The sequence below is a fragment of the Dermacentor variabilis genome, chromosome 10 (genome assembly GCF_050947875.1).
Source record: "Dermacentor variabilis isolate Ectoservices chromosome 10, ASM5094787v1, whole genome shotgun sequence".
Classification (NCBI taxonomy): Eukaryota; Metazoa; Arthropoda; class Arachnida; order Ixodida; family Ixodidae; genus Dermacentor; species Dermacentor variabilis.
The window spans coordinates 14,673,665-14,697,627 of NC_134577.1; the positions used below are offsets into that span (position 1 = coordinate 14,673,665).

Here is a 23,963-nt window from a genome sequence, read left to right on the forward strand (position 1 = left end):
CTCGAGTGGATTTTGTAAATATAATTTTGCCATTTTCAACCGGCTTTCGTCTTTGTGGCGTTGCCGCGCGTCGCGACACACATGTCAAGACTTGCGCCCTGTTACAATTCGCGTCCCGGCAGCCTCTTACGCCTAGAGTTGCCGCCATCCGCCAGCTGTGCCGACGTCTCCCACCGCACAAATGGCCCCACCTCACGCCAAAGGAGGAGAGGCACGGTTCCTCGTGGCTACCGCGTGCTGTTGCGGTGTGGACGCGGCTTCCGTGACTGCCATCAGAACACTTCCTCCCAAAATGCAACGAACAGGTGCAGTCGTCACTCCATCTCTTTCGGTTTCCCTTTACCCCGGCTTGTGTGGGCAGTTCTGCTTTTTGCGGCCCTTGATACCTGGTTACGCCCTTCCTAAGTGCGAATGATTATTATTATTATTATTATTATTATTATTATTATTATTATTATTATTATTATTATTATTATTATTATTATTATTATTATTATTATTGTTGTTGTTGTTGTTGTTGTTGTTGTTGTTGTTGTTGTGGTGGTGGTGGTGGTTTGTTTGTTTGTTTAGACATGGTTGATCGCGCAGCGCTCTCAACAGAGCTTTATGCACCTAATTACATGCTTAGAACAAGATATCTCCAGCATTACTTTCGCAATTCATTGCATAGCGTAGCCTTCCGTTGTAGTGTGTTTAATGGCATTTTCGGTAGCTCTTTTTAGAGCGCTCCAAGCTTTAGTGTGATCATGAGGGGTCCCCGATGGCGATGACAAAACCAGACTATCACTAATGCGCCCACTAGTTTAGTAATACTGCTACCATTGTAGCGCAGCGAGAGCGCTATGTAGCGACCGGATGTGGTTTATCAAGACATGAGATGGTGTCAATGCCGAGGTGCCTCAGAAGCATGACATAGTGGGCAAGTTGGTTGTACTCAGAAAGGGCTATCAACACTTTTCGTCGTCCCCTTTTAGCCATTCCCGCAACCTGTCATACCGCTGTTACTGTACTAGGCAACTGACCGATTGCCTGGTGACACTGGCGGTATAGCCTTGGTCTCGGAATATAGTCGACGCGTGTTGGAACCTAGCTAGCACGCGTTTGCTCGTTTACCAGTTATTTAACCTTGATGACGCTCACCATTGCCGTGGTAGCGTTGCGGGTCACATGCGCTCGTCCACACATCTTCAGTAACCAAGCTATCACTTGTAAAGCGAAAGATAGCACTGAAGTGGGCTTCTCCCCATAAAGCTTCTTATTGCGACGAAGCCTGCTTTCAAGGACGATCTAATAGGGAGCTTGGGAAGCACGTAGGACTTAGCCACTTCGCAATTGCACAAAAATGTCCAAGAAATGTAGCAGGGTGCGTTATGTGATGATCACAGTCACAAATGTGATCACAAGATCGCAAGGAACGTGCGGCACGTTCCAAACGAAGCGAAGTGTGGCACGACTGCCTCACTAATCGGGAGATCGCTAGAGACAGTGCGTGGATGACGTGTAGGTGCGATTCACAGCAGCTGTCGCAGACCTCCGCTCATGCAGCGCTTTGGTGAATAGACGACGCGTAGATTGCCTCGATGCGCGCGCCACCGCGAACGGAGTGGAGGCGAGCGAGCGCATCGAGGCAACCTAACGACGCGCGCTACTCTGGCGCCATCTCGTAGCCATCGTCACCATAGTCCGTCTTGCGCAACACTACGCTTTTAGTCTTATGCTTTCGCCGTAGCCTCCTCATCTGCTTTCCGCCTCATGGTTCCGCTGCAGTCTCCTCCTACGCTTTCTTCCTCGCGCTATTTTTTGCTCTCACCCTCTTTCATCGCCCGCTGCGCTCTGAGTTCGTTCTCATCTTTCGCTGTGATCGTTCGCTCGGTTACGAGGCACGACGCCGATGCTCGCCGCAAGAACGAGTGCCGAAGAGCTGAGCTCTAAAAGGATTATTTTTAGAGGAGGAGGAGGAATAAACATGAGCTTTTCGTGATGCTTCTACTCGTACAATATGTATACACTATCTTAAACTTCACTTTTACGGCGTACAAAATTCCGTTCCACTTGGTCTGTGGCGAAACAGTGTTTGAGTTTCTTGCAGTTATTACGAGAGGGAACTCTGGCGTTAGTGTCTTCTTGGGCTGCAAGCAAGGCTCTTCAGCTAGCGTGGGAGCGTTAGTACCTGTATTTGCCATAGTTTCGTTCTTCTGGCTTTAAAGGGGTCCTGAGCCACCCCTCGGGCTTGACGAAAAAACATTCCGCAGATTGCGTATGCGCTTCTGTGAACATCTCGTGTACCGGGCGGGGGGCTCACAAGCGGACGCAAAGTCGCCTTTTTCTCAAACACTCTGGTTTCATCAGAAACCTTCTCTTCACCTTTCGTCATATAGCAGATTCCTATACACGGCTACTATTGGCCAATAGCTTACATCAATCAAGCAGCATGAGCCGACTGCCGTCTACTCACGCTCTTCCGCGCCTGCCCACGTAGAAATGAAACTTTGGCCACACTGCTTATCGCGGTATCGTAGCCGTTGGCACTCGTTAATTTTGATTAGTCTGGAACACTCAACTAGCCGTGAACTACGAAAAACTTAAGCCAAGACCATACGTATATAGGACGTTATACCTGCCGCGATGAATAGCGGTTAGCATCTACAAGGTGAGCGCGCTAGTGCATGCACGCTCACTCCCCGCCGCTCCTGGCCTGACGTGCTTCGTATTGAGCTTCGTGTTGAGCGCTAGAAAGCGCGCAGCCTGTAGGTGTCTGCGATTTGATTGCATTTTCTGCACCAGTTCCGCTGGGGTATACCGCGTGAAAGCAGCAGAGTGAAGTGCCATTTCAGAAAGTCCAAGTGCAGTGCCTGCACTAGTGCTGCATGTTTGTTTCGAAAATAATGAAAAATTGCAAGCTTTGTGGTCTGCTCGGCGTATTTCGCTCGTTTGGAGCATTGTGTCATAGCATCTGCTTTCTGACACGCCACAGCGTGCTGCGGGGCGGGTCGCAGCTGCTGTTGTACCAACATCGTTTTACTGGCGCGTTTTTAGTTTGTGCTGCTGCACGATGCTCAAGAAATGCTTTGTTTTGAAGTATACTGTGCTCAAGCTTTTGCTCCTGTGTAGACGTAGACGTTCTGCTGCGATTTGGTAGCACCTCCCATGAACTTTTTCGGATAATGTTCATGCAGCGAAAGAAAGACATTTTCTTCTCTTTATCGCAATAATCGTTAACAGGGTAGTACTGTATAGGTTATGAATATGGAATGGTGGGCGTGGACGCTGTTTATTCGTCAGAGAACGCCTTCAAAAAGAAACACATGTGATCGAAAGCAATTTATCACGTCACATGACTTTACTAAGTATCCCTCACAGCCGTTCAGGCATCGAACTTGTAGCCCATAATCTCATTTGCGCGTATTATTATGGTAGCAATTATATGGACACTGCAGGCGCATTCCCGTTGTCGGCGTCGCCGTGATGTTCCGTATAAAGTCTAAGGGCGATAAGATCGTCGCCGTATGCTGTATGTGCGAGTGAAAGCGTGCAAGGGTGAGCCGACCATGGTGACTTAATCTCGCGCATGCGAGGGAGGAAAGCGCCGAGGTAGCGCGCCGTCTTCCTCCATCGCGGGCAGGGCTGCGGGTGGAGGGAGAAGGGGGTGGTCGTTCCACTCCGGCGGTGGTAGCGTATGGTGCGTCCGCGCGGGCTCTGTCTTGAAAGCGATCTGCGATAGGAACGCAGTGCGCGAAGCGCTGATAGCTTCTTGTCCGCGGTGTACATACCGCTTCGCGTTGAAGCGAGAGGCAGCACGAAGATAAACTCGCGCGCTGCTTCTGTCGCGCTTCCTGACTCCAGCGTTTCTTTTTTTTATTGCGATAAAGACTTAAGGCATAATTCTTGGTGCGTATATGTGTATTATATATGTACTGTGAGGCCTGTGTTGTGTATGAATTGAAGCAGTGTTTTGTGGAATCTGTTGTCATGTATCCAGCGGTCATAGCTGGTTGTCACACTGTAGCGGAGGCCGGCTTGCAGTAGGAGACGCGAGCGTTCCGATTTTAGACCAGTACAAGTCCATATTAGGTGGTATGCATCTGCTTCCATCACAGGAACGGAGCAGTATGGACACGTAGCACCCAGTGGTAAATGCGACCAGTTCCACCTTGAGATAACAGCCGGTGTAAGGGCCACCCCGGCCCGAAGCCTCCTAAGCACAACTTCCTCCGCCCTAGTAATGTGAAGGGGGAGGGAGCAGACACACAGTGGGATAAGAGCGCGTGTGTCGCTCCGCTCGGAGCGAGTTAAGGGGTTGAGATGGGAGGGGCATAGGCGGAAGATCAGGATTAGGAGGACAGTGTGCACTCCAGCGTTTCGACAGCGAGTGCGCGCGTTCGTCGAGTGAGATGTGTTCGTGTTTGTGAATTGCTTGTTAATTCAGTTAGTAAGCGTTAAACAAACTGCCAATCGCGATGGATATAATTGCCGAAGGAGCAAAAAGACAGACGGAATACAAGTACATGATTCAGAGAAAGTGAAACATGCTGGCTATATTGGGAAAGGAAAATGTAGTTAATATAACGTTTAGTTTATGTTGAAGGAAATAACTCAAAAAGGCCACTTTCATATATATATATATATATATATATGTATGTATGTATGTCAAGTCAATGTCAAATACTCCCATCAATTAGGAGGGTGGTGTTAACACAGAAACATACAGGCAGTAAATTGTTGAGTTATACAAGGTAAGCAAACACTTAGTAAGACAGGATTCTTTTTTTTAAATATAGTCACTGTGCAGCACTAAGTGTGTTTCATATGAGTGCAAAATTGACCTTAATTGTGGACTATTTAGAATACTTCCGGATAAGTTATTCCATTCTCTAATAGCTTGAGCCGGCTGTTGTAATTAAAAAAATTGGGGGCCGCTTATAAGCTTCGCCTTTAAGAGTGGAACGCGATAGTATTCAAGGATCCCTGACTGCTCCCGCAACTGCAGCGTATGTAACCGTAATGCCTGCCGGGAAACGCTGACCGCGAACGCTATTGCACGAAGGCGAGCTTTCTGGTAGAAACGCGGCCTCCTGAGTGAGCGGCGATGCGGCGGAGGCGACTACCATCTGAAGGTGTTGCAAGGAACCGGGCGCGCCGCTCCCTGACCTCCAAGATATTCACGCGCCGGCACGCACAAATGGCGGACGCGGTGGCCGGCCTATGAGTGGTATAAACGCTAGAAAAGGGGTATGTTTGAATTTTCGCGTAACATAATTATGCTTTCTCGTATATTCAAATTACAATCCGATGCTATAATGTCTTTAGGTTGTGTGTAAGTCGTACTTTACGATTTTTCAACGTATTTTAGCTTCAGAGCTACAATTAGTTCAGTAACTTCCTTGCGCCACACGGAGGGCCTGGGTGGTTAGAAAATCGTTTTGCCGAAACGATATCTGAAGCTAGACGCCGACGCAGTATCTTCTGCTACGCGGGGCCTTTAGCCCTGTCGCGTTGAAGCGGGCGCTATTTGAGTCCGCGCACCATGAATCAGCTATCGCTGCGCCATGTGGTCTGCTACCAAGGTTTTGTACGATTACTGCGCTTCCGAAGTAGGGTGATTCCAGAGAGATCAACGCGGGTCGAAAAATTCACATTTTAGATTCTCTTGAATATTGGATATTTTTGCGCATATCACTCGGTAGCACGAAAGTGAACGTGGCTTCTTGCCAAATGGGTATTTTAGGAGGAAAAAAGAAATACCGAAATTCTTCAATGTGGAGGTGCCATTTTGATGTACCGGGCATTCTCGCAAATTCACGACAATATGAAATAGAAAATATTACGGCTACAGAGAATACATCTTTTTGTGTAAGCCGTATACGCAAAGAAGAGTCAGCTAGCATTGTTTGAGGTTTCTGTGCAAAACGAAAGTGTTTTAGAAAAGCTCTTTAATTTATATAATTTTCAAAAGTTGCTATATTTACGATTCTTTTTTTCTACTAAGCCAGTGAATGTAGCCTTTTGAAATTTGGTGGGATGTCATACCTTAACCTATTCAACTATTTTGCTGAATATTGTTGGTGTATCACAGATGTTTTTTTTTTTTTACAATTTGCCTTAAATATGAAGATTTCACGAAAACGAACACTGTAAAAATGAAAAAAAAACAGCTATTTTTTCTCAATATCTCGTAAACAGCTGTTCTCAGACACTGGAAAAAGAACGTTAGAAAACATGTTGCATTATTTTCTTTGTAACAACGATATAGGTAGTAGAAATGAGAGCTTCGGCAGGATGCAGCAAGGTGCTAAGAAAAAGCGACATCGGGGTAAGAAGGTTGTGCGTAAGCGTCTGACTTGCCTAAATTTTACCTTGATTGGGACAGAAAGACAATTTTGGCCTTATGATTAATACTTGTGCATAAAAATGCGTTTAGTACAATACTCATCCGCTTGAACGCAAATAAAGATACGTCAAAAGAACAACCTTTGCATGGCTGGTTTCATCTAACAGCAAGTGTCCGTAGCTTGCAGCGTAGATAATTTGTTCTTTCTGTTAATATAGGTTTGTATTTTCTTGTTCGATGGTGAACTCCTTGTGCATCTACACAAGCAAGTGATGTTATGGCACGTAGATGTCTTTAAAAATGTCGTACTGGCCATGGCTCCGTCAGAAACGACATTATATAACCTAAGATCCGGTGGTGGGACTGGCGATGGTGTTGTTTAGAGCAGGGTTAGCTAGCAGATAGTGCCGGTGGTTGCTCTGTTCTGTCGCCCATTTAAAACATAACAAAAATAAGTTGCTAGATTACTACATAACGAAAAGTTCGCAGTCCTTAAGAATGACCACCACTTGTCCGAAAGTTCGCAGATGCTTAGAAAAACTGGAAAGAGGAGCGATACTTCCTCTCTCAGAAACTTGGGTGTTTTGGGAAACACTACCTGTTCCGTGCACTCATGAGGAAATTTTCTTCTTTGCAAAGCCTCAAGTAGACCATTTTTTCTTTTCATTGAAGTATTGGCAGGGCCAGATGAACAGTTCTGCGTGACCACTTTCGTCACAATCAGTGCAGAGCGGAGAAGCTTCTTCTACCTTGACGACCGAAGCTGGGGTGTTCGCAGCACTATAGTTCTTACTCTATGAAACAGCGTATACCTTCTGCGTGGTGGAGTTTCTGAACCACTCCTGGATCTGAGGTGATATACCAAGTGCTCAGAAGTGCCGTATCTTTATATGAGAGGTGATCCAGTGGCACTCTTAATTTCATCTGTCGCTTGATTGTCGGGAAGTCCGACATTTGGCGGTACCCACTGAAGCTTCAGACTGAGATGGCTACTGCTGAGCTCCTTAATCAACATCGATGACATTCAGCGCGCCCGAAACGGCCGGAGTGCACGTATCTCCTTCTGGTTAACGCTGCTGCCGCACCGCCAAAAACTTTCAACGTATTTCGCTTCACTTGCTCTGTCTGCCACCGCCTCTCGTGGAGCCACTCTCCATTCTACCACACTTTGCAACTGGAACTAACCATCTTTACCATGGTGGCTGAACGATTGCAGCGCCAGAGTTCTGTCTTGTAATTATTGTAGAAAATTCTATGATTCATGGGAAAGGCTGTCCGTTTGACTTCACGCCTCGTCCCAGTTTTACTTCCTGTGTTGTTGTCAAAATATCTGATTTCACAGGGACCCGACTGAGTAAGTTTGAGACGACGTCGCTGCCCATTCTTCTCATGGCTCACCGTGCCTCTGATAAGCTGAAGAAACGCTTTTGTTATTCGAGAGGTGTACTCTACATGTGTGTTGGCGATACTTCTCCGAGTATTGTTTTGCAGAAATGCGCGACGCAAGGTAGACCGCGCTTTGCTTGGTACGCGTCGCGAAGTGTCATACATTTATGACGATCTTTGCAAAACCAGAAAATGCAATAATACAGCTTGTTTACTTTTAAGCTACATACCGATGACATTTAATATTCGCGCGCGCACAGGAGCTCCTTTCTGCTAGTTTGGCAGGTTTCTTTATTGGTTTCCGAATGGTTAAAAGAAAAGTTGTTGCCTTACTTGGTGGGTATTAATCGTACAAGCCCCCAATAATGTTTTGGATGTAATGAATCCCGCTCCGTTTTCAAAAGAGTCACCTAATTACGAAAGGCCCTGTGACAACAGAGCTTTTCTCTGACAACGTGTTTCTCTGACAACGTGTCAGAGAAATGTGGGTATTCCGGACAACTCGAATGATTTTCCACGTTAACCACCTTGTTTACTTAGTGGCTTTATGCTAAGCATGGGGTCGGGGAATCAAATCGCGGCTTCGGTGGCCTTGTTTTATTGCAAAAACGCCTGTGTGCCCGGCATTCAGTGCACGTTAAATAACCCCAGGTCGTCTAAATCAACCCGGAGTCCCTCACTACGGCGTGCCTCATAAATAGATGGTGGTTTTGGCACCTATTACGCCGGAATTTAATTTGAATATGTCAGCATCTTTAGGCTACTTCACGCATTTTCCGGGGGCTAGCTATCTATGTCGGTACGTATGTTTGCATCTAACCATTTTCCTGCCTTATGGGTCACTGGTCACTCGGTGGTAAAATAGGTAGCGCATCGGAAAGCTGTACTCAGGTAACAGGGTTCGAAACCAACCGTCGGACCCACTTGGGTCACTGAGTGTGTGGCAATGTGTACATATGTGCCGGTATTCGACGAACCTCTTTTACGCCGACAAGGGCACCTTTAGATGCGGGACTGCGTTGGTACCACCGTTCGTAGAAACTATTTGGTATCGAGTGGAACTTCGTCTGTTCCACTCTGGCTGAGCTGGTATTCAATGAACCTCAAAGAGGTTCATTGAATACCAATGGTAGTATGATGGTAGCTTGGGTCATTGGGTATGTGCTAGTAGGTGTGTGCCACTCTTCAATAAACGTCTTTGACGCCAACTATGTTAACTAGGTATGTGTCACTGGGAATGTGCCCCTCTAGAATGACGGAAAAGATCCCTTAAATTTCTCTGTTGCTGAGCGGAATCGAACGCACGTGACAAGGGTTCCTCCTGGAGAGCAACCGGGCGCTTTACTTGGCGGCGCCATAAATGCACTGGGTGCGAATCGCTTTTCAGTGATCGTCTTTCACGCGAACGTTTTAGCGAGCTGCGACATGACTGTACTTAGTATGTATACGTTCGTCACGGACATCTTGCCAACTTGAGGAGTCGCTGAGTATGTGCTACCTATTGTGCGGCAAGCGAGGGAACGCAGCGTTCGCAGGCACCGGCGCACCACGCTTCTAGTTTCGGAGATCACGCGCGGATTTCTCGGCAGCGCCACCAGATGACGCCACCTGTCCAAAAAGTAGAGTGTGATTGGAGCCTCGTTTACGCATGACGCATTTCGGAGCGTTCGCGCGCCCCGGAGCGCCACGGATTTCGGAGGATACTCGCAGGATTCGCGGCTGCGGTGCTAAATGGCGCCGAGTATTGTTAGGCAAGCGCCAAAGAGGAATCCGGTTGCAGTACACGTCTCCTACATAACTCGTTTCGATGGTCGCATCACGTTGTGTCGCTGTATTGAGTCAACACTCAACGCATTACTGTCGGCAGTCATCTTGAGATGGGTTCGGCTGAATTTCTCGTTTAATGTTCCACGTCCGCCGCCATGACTGTGGGTCGCGTTGATTAAGAATCCTAGAACTCGGGAGATTTGGTACTTGTGCAGGTAACTAGGTTCCTCTGCTGCATATGATTAACATGGATTCTGGGACACAAGTGAGTCAACACAAACCACTGGCATTCAGATGTTTTATCCAAAAAATGTGTACAAAGAATACAAGATCAGACAGGCGTCTCGGGCCTCGTCGCAGAAGAGGCGACGGTGTACTGCGTGAAAAAATAAATACTACACACCCTACACAAATGAGCTACAGCCTTTTGCAAAATGCCCGTGAGGATTTGAAACAAAAATTTTTTTTGAATGTCCAACCTCGGCCCGCCTGTGTCGTATAAGTACTTGGCACGGTGGTCGCAATCACGTTTTCCTTTCGCTGTATTGTTAGCAGGAGCAAATTGACAGGCAACCGACGCATAGGATAAGACCAAGGTTGTCATTGCCCAGAAGAGAGAGAGAGAGAAAAAAAAACGAGAGAACGAAAATATTGATCGCGCAAAAAGTGGCAGAACGTGCTGATTGAATGTAAGATATCTTTAGGCACGAAGTGACGTGAAGTGTTCGAAAGTGTAGCTTGTTTATGATGTGCATGTAAATTGTCCAGCAGCATACGGCATACAGAAGCAGAAACGTGCAAACTCGAACCGTGTATCGTCTGCTCGGCGTGACCACGGACGACTAGCAGAAACGAGGACATTTGAAGAACGCTCAAGCCGAAATTCTTTGACTTTGTACGCAACGTCGAAAGTTCATTATTGAGGCGAAGACTATTGCTAGAAAATCGCATAACTGTTTTTGTATGTGTTCGATACACTGTTTTAATCAGTTCGTTTGAAATAATTCAGTTGACGCTTGCACAAATCGAGTGCTGTTTAGTGTTTGTGCAAAAGTCTCATTATGTACAGTGCGAAGCACAGTAGGGGTTAGTTTAATAATGTTGAATGAACGCATAAAGGACGAGTGAGTTTTTAGATAATAGTCTTAGAGGAAATGGGTTAAATGATACTCCCTGAGTCAGTCTTAAAAAATTAAAATGAGAATTTCTTAAGTCTTAGTTTGTAGTCGTAGTGTCACTTCGTGCCTAACTCGGACAGCTCGGCATTGTCATTGGGATGTCCTCCACAAGCGCTGGTAAGAATAAGAATAATAGAGATAGTGTCCGAATTATTGCAATTACGGCTCTCAAACGCAGATTTATTATCACCGGGTGGCATTCTCAGGTGGGTTTTCAAAGAAAATCCCTCGGGAATCCTCTAAGGCGAGATCGGGCAAGCTCGCCGCTATCCACAAACAGAATATTAAAAAAAAATGCGATTAAAAGAACCATCGAAGCGATGGAACGAAGCACTCTTGCAATTGTTTAAACATTCCAAAATAATACAACACAACTTCACACACAAGAAACACGCTTACAAACCGCGGGCCACGCTGAAGAGTTAATCGAGATGTGTATTGAATGCCGCAAAGTTACTCAATAGTAAATTATAATAATAACCTGAAAATAAAATAGGACTAACCGAAATGCTAAGAGCTGACGATGGTGGGAAGGAGAAAACGGTGGACTTGCTTTTTATATATATATATATCGAAGATGAATGGTGATGGCGTTCGTCTGATGTTTGCATTCGAGAGCGATTGCTGCGCTGCAGCTGATGGCGCATCCGATGATAACGCCCGCACTCTAGCATATATAACTAGATGACGACTGCTGTGACGTAAAAAAAAAAAAAAAAACTGTTGACCGAAATGCTCTCGAAGACGGAACATGATGCGTGTGCTGTCCATAAGATCACGTTTTTGAATGCTCCATGAAGCAGACGATAATTTCAGCTTTGAGAGGGAAAGAAAACAGTTGTAACGTGAATGTCGTCTGCTCCATTCGCTGACGGCACCATACTGCTAGGAGTTCCGGACAAGACGTATTCAAAGGTTGCGCCACTGTTGGCGTTGCTCGCTCGAGCACGAGTTCATAACGCGGATTTTTGGAACTGCAGACAGTGGACATCGATTTACACGGTATGCAGGTAAGTACCAGACGACACATGCGTATTTTGGAGTCGTAGGCGAACGAGCGCTGCACTATGTTTTTTTTTTTTTTAGCTTCAAATGCAGATGGCGCTCGTGCAAGCTACACTCGCCTTCGCCACACGGTTCGAAGAGAGCATAAATAAGTGACAAGACAAATGGATGTGAATAAAGCCGGAAGCGATAGATATGCCTGACATACAATCTACTAGAATCTTGTTTAGATTTCAAAAAATGAAGAAAACAAGGACTGTAACAAATATTTCGAGGCACTTCGCAGGGACTCGTTATAAAGCTGTGATTGACACTTTTAGGGGACTATTAGCCAGAAAAATACACGAAGAACATTAAAGCTCATGATAAAGAATCGTTCAGTTGCGTTCACTGTCCTTGCCAAACTCCCAACGGCGTTGTCCTTTTCCGCTACTGGGGTGTGTGTAGCAGTTACGTTTTATCGCCGCTACCGCAACTGCAAGTACAGCTTTTTTTTTTTTATTGCATTGAAAACTAGTGCAAATTAAAAAAAATACTGTAACCGCCTACTTACACTCTTCACAGTTAGCGCTTGGAAAGATTATTTGTCTTTTTCGCCATTTGCTTTTGGACTCGATAGATCGGATACCGTGTTCAGCGAAATGATAAACATCAGTGATCTCTTGGGGAACCTCGCGAAGTTAGGTTAAGCACTTCTAAAATCCCCGCTTCTTGAAGAAATCTTTCCAGACACTTCTGCAGGACGTTCAAGAAAGCCGCTGACGTTTTTCGGCGTGCATAAACTGAAAGCAGCTTATGACAAAACTGATCCGGCGCACTGCGTCTCAATTAATGGTCACCACGGGAATTAAGTCGTTCAATTACGTCTTTCAACAGTTTTCCAACTTTTTTTCTTTGTCTTTATTTCCTGGTGGTGCGCCCTTGCAGTATACTTGTCTTATTCGTATAATGTAGCTCTGGCAACGTGGGACTGGTTCTCGTTGAGAAAAGCTCTTTTTCTTCTCTACATGGATACGTGAACGGTTAGCATACCTCCTGAAGTCCTTTTGCGGCGCGACCGCTTGTGACCTGACCTGGGCATTGAGAATCTACCGGACCCAAGAGACAACCGCAGAAACGAGACTCTGTCGCAGTCCCGCGTGTCACGTGGCCAACTTTTATCCTTCGGGAGCTGTTCGTCTCTTTCTGGACAAGGGGGGAAATGCGACGCGTTCATTCATCGACACTTTGCCGTCGTCAGTCTACCACGTGAACGAACTTTTGATCTCGAAACGTAACTATCCCACACGTTCGAATCACGTGCGTTCTCCACCCGACCTTTTGGAGAAGTGACAAGATTCGATTAAAAAAAAGTGTTAATTAATGGACGGCAATGCGAGGGCAGTGAAGAGCAGAGTCGGGATATGAGCTAGAAGGTGGGTCGTAAGCCGCGACACGCCTTCGAAACGACCACGTTTCGGAAGCGGTTAACTACTTTTTTCTGTTTCTTTTTTTTTTCTTAGTTCTTAACGCTCGGAGGGTGGCGGTGCTTTGTCTGTATTCGTCGTCGTCGTCGGTGTTGATGGGTGGGCTGCGTGGTGCTTATGGTGGACCCAGAGGCGCCGCCACGCGGCGGCGTTCAGCACTTGTAGCGGGAGCACTTGGTGGTGTCGACGGTCAGAGCTGCGGACTTGAACACGCCCACTTTGTTGTTCATCCAGCCGGGCGCGAACTTCTCCATTACCCTGCGACAATTAGAGTGACATAAGGCTAATGCATATGAACGAATGAGCAAGTTAGTAAATGAAGACAAAAAAAGCTGTGTATGGTATTTGACACCTTCGAGGAGCACTGTATGGGGAACGCCACGTCAGAGGTTCCTCGGTTATATCTTTATTGAGAAAAGGAGACACGAAGAAGGGATGACGGGAGGGTTAACCAAGCGCGTGCCTCGTTGGCTACCCAAGGGGGTTTAGGTATGCAAGAAAAAGGAAAGATAATAAAGAGAGAATCAGTGACACAACACTCCCAGAGGAATGTTCAGCGATAGTCTCAGGCGGTCCAACAGTCCGGTTGCATTGAAAAAGCGCAATAGGGCTTTTGCGGCCTTGTCGGCCTTTTGCGATCTTTTCTTACGAGAGTGATTCGTCATCTAAGCGGCTTGATCTAGCTCGCAGAAAAGGCGGCTGACCGTCGAAAAATGGTAGAATGACAAGTTTAGGTTCTATACATTGAGCCTAAAGTGTTGCCCTCGGACATTTTTACGTATTCTGCCTGCATCTAGCACCTTTAGGTGTTCTAGGGGGCGGCGAATAGGGGCACGCGGAGGTGCTTCGAAAGAGCTCCAACGACAAGTGCCGTTTGGAGTTTTAACGTTAAGTGTTACCGTTGTACGTTTTAAACGGCGCTGAAGTTCTTTGAGCGCTCCCTGTTTGCATGCTTTCCAGCGGGCGAATAGCAGCTTTCACGAGGGCTTCGAAAGGGCTCCGCTTACCGCTCGGCCCGGTGGCCCGCCCGGGGCGTGCACTCACGTGAGCAGCGCCGACTTTCCGCGCACGTTGCTGACGGCGTCTCCCAGCTCGCAGATGATGCGGTTCATGCACTCCTCGCTCTCGACGGCGGCCCGGTAGATCTTGAAGTACCGCTCCAGCCGCTCGGCGTAGTCGCCCAGGTGCGCCCGGTTCGCGTCGTCGATGGACCGCTTCTTCTTGCCGCTCAGGCTGGTCACCGTGGGGATGAGCAGGCCCAGACCCGCCAGCGCCAGTAGCGGCATGATCACCGAGCCCAGACCGTAGTACCTGAAAACCACGAGGGATTGAAGGGCCTTTGGACTCCTCCCCTCCCGTTCCTCCTATTGGCTGCCTTTACTTAGTTTTTATTTACTCGTGGTTTACGGCAGTGTTGAGTTCGTTATTTTGGTCGTTGCTTAGAAACGCTTATTCAAGGCCCTGCTCGTGTCTTTAACAAGAGTCCGTACATAGCGTGGAGTCGAGTTGGACAGGGAAGCACGTTTACTAGCTTACCTTTCTGGTCTAGAATTTTGCTTAGCGTTCTTATTATAGTTAAGACACTTTGTCTATTCGTCATTAGATTCCAACTTCGTCTACGACCTTGTTCAATTTCTGAATGAAGCGGCGGCAACAAGATGACGTCTGGACTTGGTCCAGCTTCTACTCTTGTTAACGACCCTTTCATTGGACCTGTATTGTTTAGTTTGGATTTGTTTAGTCACATTGCCTCAGTCGTTTATGGTCCTGTTTAGAGCCTTGCTGAGGTCTTTCTTTGTGTCTCTTTTGAGGACCCTGTTTTTTATTTCGTGTCCTCATCTAGACTGTTGGCGACGGGTGGAACTCGTCGATGTGCCACTTTTTCGCTACCTCGTGGTAGCTCTAGTTTGTACGCGATGTGCATGATAGGGATAATGAACACTTTATGCTGTAATGTTGAGGGACACGTGGTTTAGGGACACGTTCGCATAACTCTTCCGATTGACATAACGCAGCTCTAGCTTCCACTCCAGCACCACATGATTTTTCAATAGAGCTTAGATCATCGAGGAATACCGTATATGTTTCGAAAGGGGGCACGTTCCGCTTCCAGCAAGACATCTTTGAACGTTGCCAAAACGATAGGTCGGCTGTGTGAGCGCATATGGTAATACGTTTTAAAGCAGTAGACAGAGAGAGAGAAAAAAAAAGCCAGCATGTGCGTTTTGTACTCTCAGGCTACAACTCCGGGCAAGACATGCTGTGTAACTGCGATTGAAGTATTGGAGGCTAATGAAAAACCTTTAGTTGAAGCCGGGGGCAGTGCGTAGAGCACCGGAAATGAAAACGAACGGACTGGCCCTTAATCGCAGCGCACTGCCTCAAGCAGACTGGTCACATCACGACGTAAGCAGAGCAGCAAAGGTATTCTAGCAAAATGGCAGTTTGGTCCAATTTCTTCACGTTCCCATTCAAGCCGGAAAACAGCGCCGAAAAAATATGAGCCTGAGAAGGCTTGCAGTATGAATAAATAAAAAAGAGTTAAGACGAACGAGTAGGGACGAAGGAAGCAGGGTGCAACACCTTCCTCCTCTAGTATTTGGCACTATTCTCCAGTATGAATGTGAGCAGGAGGGAGAGTTTAATGTACACTGAAGGTGTCAGCCCTGCTAGATGCAGATATTTCTACTTCACAAGGACACCATGGTAGGCTAGTTGCCCATTTTTCTGTATGCCGGCAACTGTGAGGGACGTTTCTAAGCGTTGAAGACACTATTAAGAAAAAGGAAAGGACGTTCGAAAACTAATGGAGGCTCATCACATCATGAAAAGAGGGAATGCCTGTGGGAGTGGCACCTCGGCACCGCTGTAAAGCTCTGAGATATCCTTCCTGGATTGCGCTGCTGCTTATTGACGCGCCCGTCCGCCTTCTGTTCGCGTAAGTGCACCACGGAGTGCGCCGACGTGTGCATTCTTACGCGAAGCAGACACTGAGTTCTATTAAACTCACGTTTGTAACTTTCGTTATTCGGTTCGATATCGCCTTTGTGCGTGTGTGTGCGCGTGTGTGTTTTGTGTTTTCATTATCATTTATATTTTGAAAGAGCAAGAAACTTAGTATTGCGGATCAGGTGTGCGAGGGAGCAGGGAAGTGCAGTATCCGCGGGTTAGCATTGTATTGCGGGGACTGACCTCTTGGACGTGTCGTAGCTTCCCTGGAAGGACGGGGATGGATAGGACCCTCCGCCGCCTCCTCCTCCTCCGTAGTGGCCCGTGCCGGGCTGGGCGTACTGAGCGTACTGCTGGGCGGCTGCCAGCTGGGGTCCGTACTGCTGCGCCAGCTGGCTCAGGTGGGCGTACTGCGCTGCGCCTGCGTAGTTCGAGAAAACCGCGCGGAAACAGAAAAACGGGGCTCGCCTTCGCACTCGCGCGCGTGAAGCACTGCAAACGCGGCAGGCGGCATCTTGCAATAGCAGTACACGTCTCGCAAGGAGTATTGCCCGGGAATTCGTCAGACGTCGCTGTTGTAGGAGAGCACTCAGGCTGGCCTTACCAGCGTATTTCTTTTGAACAATGGCCGAAATGGATCGCTACGTGATCGTCGATGCACTCGTCCCCCGTCACGCTCGGTTACACACTTGGCCATGGGCCGTGTCGTACCGAATGCGCCGGTTCGCGTCGGGACATTGAAGCTAAGTAGTGCTAGTCCCCGCCAGTGCTTGGGAGGGAAACGCTTAGCGTGACGCTAAGTGTTTATTGTTGCCGCAGAATGGACTGCCGTGTTTCGCATTAGCAAACAGCCTACTTTCGTTTAAAAGTGCACGCTTCTTCAACAAGAGATTTTACCCGGAAGAAAGTCCCGAAGGCTGCTCGCGCCCGTTTCTTCCGACGGGTAGCCGGCGAGAGCGAATGTCGAATCCGCGTCCTCCCGCATCCTGGACGTACTCGCAGCTCCGTTATTGAGTTTTTTCTGTCTAAACCGAGGAAATGGTATAGCCCATCCTACACCGTTCCGACTCGGTAACGCCCCGCACCCCACCCCCCCTCGCCTCATCGGCGCACTCACTGGGTCCGTAGTGTCCGCCACCCTGGGCGGCGTACGCCTGCAGCTGCTGCTGGTAGCTGGCGGCCGCGGCCGCGTTGTAGGCGGCCGCCGCGGCGCTCGAGTCGTGCTCGTAGCCTGACGAGGACGGGCCCCCGTCGGCCGAGGCGCCGTAGCCCGAGGACGAGGAGGCGCTGGCCGCCTGGTCGTAGCCGCCCGACGAGGACGGGGAGCCCGACGAGCCGCTGCCGGGCGCCGACACGCCCGCGTAGTTCTGCGCTGCACTCGCCTGCGACAGGGGCGACACGCGCATTCATTGATTGATTGATTGATTGATTGATTGATTGATTGATTGATTGATTGATTGATTGATTGATCAATCATCACTAGTTCACAGGCAGATGCACGTAAAGGAAGCGCTGCTCACGAAAGAGAGCACCAGAGCAAAGGTAAGCAAGATTCACAGGCTAGGTAACTTTGCAAAATAAAGCAGCGGCGGGCAGCATGCTATCTTACGATATATACCACGTCATTAGCTCACGCAGATCTCGGTGACTTATTTGCTGCCATCACTACTCGAAGGGCGCGACATTAGCGATCATCATAATCACAGAACCACCACCGTCATCGAATGTCTAAACCGTCGTCGTGCAATCCCCAATTGATGCACGGTATAGTATACCTGGTACTCGGCGTCCGAGGCGCTAGAGGCCTGCTGGCCGCTGTTCTTAGACACCGGGTAGTAGTAGTAGTACAGGTTGCTGTTGGGGCTCGCCTGGCTGTGGTACGTGTTGCTCGACGCGGCCGCCTCGTAAGCGCCCGCCGAGCCGCCCGCCGAGCCGTAGCTGCAATCAAAACGGCGACGATGTTAAACGTTGTAGCGGTAACTCGAATGCGCGCGTGTTAGCCTCAAGGTGCCTACCATTCGGTGAGAACTCGGAATATTCGGGACACTTGTCAGTTCTACGCCATTCGGGGAACATACGAGGAATAATAATAATAATAATAATAATAATAATAATAATAATAATAATAATAATAATAATAATCTAGGCCAGGCCGTTGGCAACGCAGGATGCAGTCAGATCCGAGAGCTCGTTCCGCCTGAATTACAGCATGCTGATAGTAGTTCGAAATTGTGGGCTGCCATGGTAACTTGGCGAGCTATGAACTACAATATTTCTTGAGCCCGAATCTCCAATGACATGGCCTACTACGGATTCCAAATAAATAAATAAATAAATAAATATTATAAATAAATAAATAGTCGGGGAAAATGTTAAGAAATCTGAGAATTCAAAAATGTCGAGGTAGCAGACGCCCTGGGTTGGGCTTTTTAAAGAGTAGATCGTTAGGTGTGTGTCGCATCCGTCCTGCGTTCCCCTGCCGAGGCGTGCATGAGGGGTGCACACCGGATTGCTGTGGTACACGCACACGTTTTCTGCAAGAATTACCAGAGGGAACCACGCATGGAAAGATGCGATGTTAAGCTGAAGTTGAAGCAACTCTGGCCTTGCTGTCGTTCAACTACCAAGTAGATGATGTGCAGCGCATGGATTTGTCTAGCCCTCGTGCTCGTGGCTTCTGGCGTCCTCGTGGTGTGATTTAGGAGCCCTTCTACTTGTAATGTTTCGAGAAAAGGTCTCTTTTTCTGAACGCATCAATGCAGCGAGTAATTGCGCGCGTGCTGCAATCACTGCAAATAACCGATCGCAGTGATAGCGCAACATTTTGTCGCAAACGATCAGTTTGTAAAGCCATAAAGCTTGAAGCCATGAGGGCAAGAGCGGTGCCAGTTGATGCGTGACTGAATTTGAAAAACCAGTCGAGAACACAGTCGGGAAGACAACGTGACAGACTGGAACTAAGAACTGTCTTCTTTTTTTTTAACGGGAAGTAAGCATATGACCGCCGGCAGTCGTATGGCGCATGCGCGAAAACCATAGCAAACCAAACTCGATAATCTCTAATGCAGAAACAAATCACGCGATATGCTACCGATCGATAAACATGATTTTTTGTCACATGAGCTTAAGGACGTCGCGCTCACGCACTTGTTTCCCAACCTAATGATGTAATCGGTCTCCAACATTTCTCTATCTGCTTTAGTCTTGCGGTTGCCCTAAATACTGGAACCCATACCAGCCTCGTCCAGTCTTCTTCCTCCTTGTGTACGCTCAGATATTTCGCTCGTTTTCACGTTCAATAGTTTGAATCCGGAATGTCAGAGTTTAGGCAGATCCACGTGCTACGCACTATTTACGTGCTGGCTGCACCACCATACACACTCAGCTGCAGCAGACACATAGTGCCACACTTCACTCCAGTTTTTTTTTTCTTCTTTAATATAGAACTCTGGAAGCTCACCGCAAGTTTCTAGTGTAGACAAGTATAGGGCGCTCGCTCGTGCACATCTTCGCGGATCATATTCGTACAGCGGTGAAAATTGGTGCGCGGAGTCGGCAATGAGGAAGCGCCACCGATGCTGCCACATTTATCGGCAAACGCTGGCGTCATACCGGACTCCTCGAAATGCTAGCGAGTGGCCCGTAACTCCACCTTTACGGCGCACACATTAGTTGCTCCGCCACAATTGATGTGTGTGTATGCTAAATGCTTGTGAATATATGGTATGGTATGAATAACTTTATTTAGGTCCTGAGGGATCAGTCTGGGACTGATGCGGGCCGCTCCCACGTCGGGACAGAGAGGCCGAGCCCCTCTGCCGTCACACGGTCCCTCTGGACAGCCCTGAGTTGGTCCGCCAGATCGGGCGGAATTTCTTTCCGCGAGAAATGTGTCGCACCCGCTGCTTTTATGGTAAGCAATACTTCTAGTCCTATTTTGTGAGAGGTGGGCTTTCCCTGCTTTAATAAATAGGAGCTTTGCGTTCCGTGCCTCCAACTGATACGTACGCCAGTATATTACATACATATGTGAGTCGGGCCGCTCGTATGCAGCAGTAATGCCTTCTGGACAACCGAAATATATTTGATGTCTTCGTCAGCAGTTTGAAGCGCCAGTACAACGTATAGGCTGAGTCATAGAGTGCAATAGATATAGTAAAACCTGATTATCTTAGGCAGGCCAGGTTACTATCTTTCGCTAGCCCTTTTAAAAAGGGACACCATTAATAATTATTAATATCATTGTCGTTTTACGCGCGCGATAAATCGTGCCCACAGAGTAATCTTCGCCCGCTGTTAGACCCCAAATAACAGTACTGTAAAATACTCCATCCTTTACAAAAACGATAAACAAATGAGATCGTCTGCATGGCTGTGATGTGCATTTCTTGCTAGGATCCCTTCTCTTCTAGCCTACGGCGCTCTCAGTAACATGTAGAATCACTATTCTAATGTGTCTGCTCATTCACAATCCATTTTGAAAACGTTTTCATGACCGGTGATGTTGAGTTATGCTCTGTTTATATTAGCTGTAGAGCCATAACTCGCAATCAGTTCTTGTGCATGGATGACGGATTGTTATCGCATGTTCTGTTTGTTATCTTCCCATTGAAATCGATGCGATGTGGGTATTGTGCAAACGTATTAAATATTGGAAACGTGGACAAAAATAAGTGAATAAAGAAGGACCGTCTAGAAAACATCTAGGCGTTTATCACAGAACCTCACAAAAATAAAAAATAATACCGAATCTTGGCCGTAATGGGTGCCTTGAAGTTGACTTCTCCTTACAATAACGTAGTGTGCAGAGAAGCACGCTTCTCGGTTATTTGACGGTTTCGTGCAGACGTTCTACGTTCTGAAAGGAACTTAAGGCTATATTACATCGCTTAGGTTACCTAAAGCGTCGCATGAACATCCTCTCTAGGGTCATTACAGCGGGCAAAAGATAACATTTACAAATAACTTCTCTAAATACATTGCGTTGCGGTGCTATGCGAAGACGCGCAGCATTCGGTATGTTTGAGTGGCACATTTGTGAAGCACGTCATTGGTGCAGCCAAGCTTTGACCCACGATAGGCCAGCGCACATGTCACAGCTATTCTAGCCAATAAAAATATAGCTTCTAGTGTAACGTGCGTAATAATGCGACACGCACCCTAGTTGCGGTGCCTACGTGAGCGCTTCGGATCGACGGTGACGTACTGACGGCTTGCTCGCTCGCCTTTGTTGATCGATTCAAGTAATCGTCTTGTTAAGGCCCCTCTGTCTCGTTCTGTTTTCACCTGTCCCGCGTACTGCGCGTATCTTGTGACAGTTTGCTTTGCGTTGTCGGATAGCTTTAGCAGGGAATTGGAATCTGGAATTGCCTTTCTGCGGGAATCAATAAGTGCGTATGTTCATGGTGCCGATGAGTGTTAGTAAATATGATGGCATATATTTCTTGGAAGTTGTGCTCCGGTTTATTGCTCAACGGGCGTGGCTTCATGAATGCTTGGGTTCGACTCCGCACGCAGGAGGTGCGCCCTAGAGTGAATCTTTACAAGGTGATTAGTGAAACTTTTGCCAATTAGCTAATGCCGCACGCAGATTTATCGTGCGAGTTGTGTCCGCCTATTCGAGCAATTCAGTTGGCGTTACCTAACTGCAGTAACAGCGGTCGAACAAGAAATGTTGCTAGGAGTCAAAGTTTCGCTCTGACGAAAACCAGTGTCTCGCCGAAATATTGGTTCCATCGGCATTCCTTCTGCGACCATTGCTACTCTCTTAAAGCACCCTTAACCTTGTGAAACATTAGGACCATTATATGGCTACGTGCCGTATAATGTTTTTTTTTTAAATGTATGTGTGCACTAAAGGTAGTCAGTTGGCATATCTACGATGAGCTTGCAAAGAGCTGCGAGGGAGCAACCGAAAGGAAGGCTCACCCGCCGGCTCCCGCTCCGGAGTAACCGGAACCGGAGGTTCCGTACGGCGAAGAGGCTCCGTACGCAGACGACGGGGAGCCGACCGAGGGCGAGTACACCGGGTGGCTGGACGACGCGGCGGCGCTGAAGTCGTCCCTCTTGGTCGAAGTCGAACTGGACGAAGATACGACAGAAGTGGACTGCGAAGATGGAGGTGACGAACCCGTCGACGATGACTGCGACGAGGAAGAGGAAGGGGACGCCGCCAGCGACGCACCCAGCAAGCACAGGAGCACGGCGGCTCTCGTCATCGTGACGCACCTGCGCAAGAGAGAGAAAGAGCAGACGGTCACTTGACAGTCGACAAACAGGCACGCGGCTGAAAAGAATGCTTAGTCTGGAGGGAGCTTGGGTAAACCTCGCTCTTGACAAATGTTAGCCTTCTTATTTATTTTTAAAAATTTCTGGTCAGAGCGTGAGGCTGAGTCAGGATTTCGGTGGGCGACAATAATGCGCAACAACTGTCACTGGCGTATCGCAATACCAAACAAGATGACAACAAGAAAACAGGATGGTGATAGCTTAACTGATAGACGACCATTGTGAATGTGAGTCCAAATCACTGTCTGGTGAAATGAAATTTAATTTAGGTGAGTTGCAACCTCCGGCGTTACCTGCTTTCACGAGTGCGATTGCACTACGACCTGAAGGCCAGGTGGCACGGTGCTTGATTTCGAATCATAAGAAAACAAGTTGTTTTCGCGTTTTTCTTTTCGTCGGTGTCGCTTTCCGGCGTGTCAAATGTAGTTTGTAGCTAGCGGTCAAATTGTGCAGCAGGTATTACCGCCTGACTTGCCTCTCTCTGTCATATCTGGACTGCGCTAAACCCATCGCGAACACATGACGTGGAACTCAGAATCACTGCCGGTGCGACGCATAAGTTGTCTGCATCTTCCGTGTTGGTTTCATCTACGCCCAATTTAGCCGTAATTATCATTAGTTTATATCTCGCGGAGCTTACTGTTTTGGAAAGGTCACTTTGATTTTAATAAGGCTTCTAGGCTGCTGTAAATCTCGGCGTTTAGTCTGCGCAGTGCGTCGTTTCTAGTTGGACGCAGTGACTGATAATAATAATAATATTTGGGGTTTTACGTGCCAAAACCACTTTCTGATCATGAGGCACGCCGTAGTGGAGGACTCCGGAAATTTTGACCACCTGGGGTTCTTTAACGTGCACCTAAATCTAAGCACACGGGTGTTTTCGCATTTCGCCCCCATCGAAATGCGGCCGCCGTGGCCGGGATTCGATCCCGCGACCTCGTGCTCAGCAGCCCAACACCATAGCCACTGAGCAACCACGGCGGGTGCAGTGACTGAGGCGTGATAGAAAATTCGAGATGTCGTTGAACCAACGTTGCTGGACGATGAGTTCACTCGCCGCATTTATGTTTCACACATGCACTCTGGAAACTCTACGTGCATTGCAATTATTGTGTGCATATGCGAACAGATATTTAACTTTTGCTTTTCGCGCGCTTTAGGTGCACTTATATTTGACATGCACTCACAAAGCCGTTATGAGAGCAGTGCAGCCCAAAGAACCCTGAAGAATAAATGGCCAGAGTTTTTTGTCGCATATGGGAACGTCACTCGAGAAAATGTGGAGCAAAAATGTTACATCTGGCGAATGTGGTGATCTTCTAGAAGCGGCGACAAAAACGACGGGCGAGAAATTATACATACTAATAGTATATGTTGTACGCGAGGTCTCGCTGGAAATCTTGCGGTTAACACTCAAATATTCTATTACTGGGGCCAAGGGAAACTCTTTAACAGGTTTTTTTAATCGCGCCAACAACATTTCGCCAGAGCTGTTTCACTTGATGTTCTTAAAGGTCATTATTTGAGTGTAAAATCTCGCAAGCGTCGAAGAGGACGTTTTTGTGGGAGATGAACTGCTTACTTCCATATTATTTT

General features: G+C 47.7%; 1 protein-coding gene across 1 annotated transcript; it reads right to left on the minus strand.

The window, feature by feature from the left end:
• Positions 1-9,830: 9,830 nt before the first annotated feature.
• On the minus strand, positions 9,831-22,301 carry LOC142559982 (uncharacterized). The gene is made up of 6 exons (XM_075671705.1): positions 22,008-22,301; positions 17,855-18,017; positions 17,197-17,461; positions 16,323-16,500; positions 14,175-14,441; positions 9,831-13,388 (listed from the first exon to the last, which is right to left on the minus strand). The coding sequence occupies exons 1-6, from the start codon at positions 22,295-22,297 to the stop codon at positions 13,283-13,285; spliced, it is 1,269 nt and encodes a 422-aa protein (XP_075527820.1). The 5' UTR covers positions 22,298-22,301; the 3' UTR covers positions 9,831-13,282.
• Between the last annotated feature and the right edge of the window lie 1,662 nt (positions 22,302-23,963).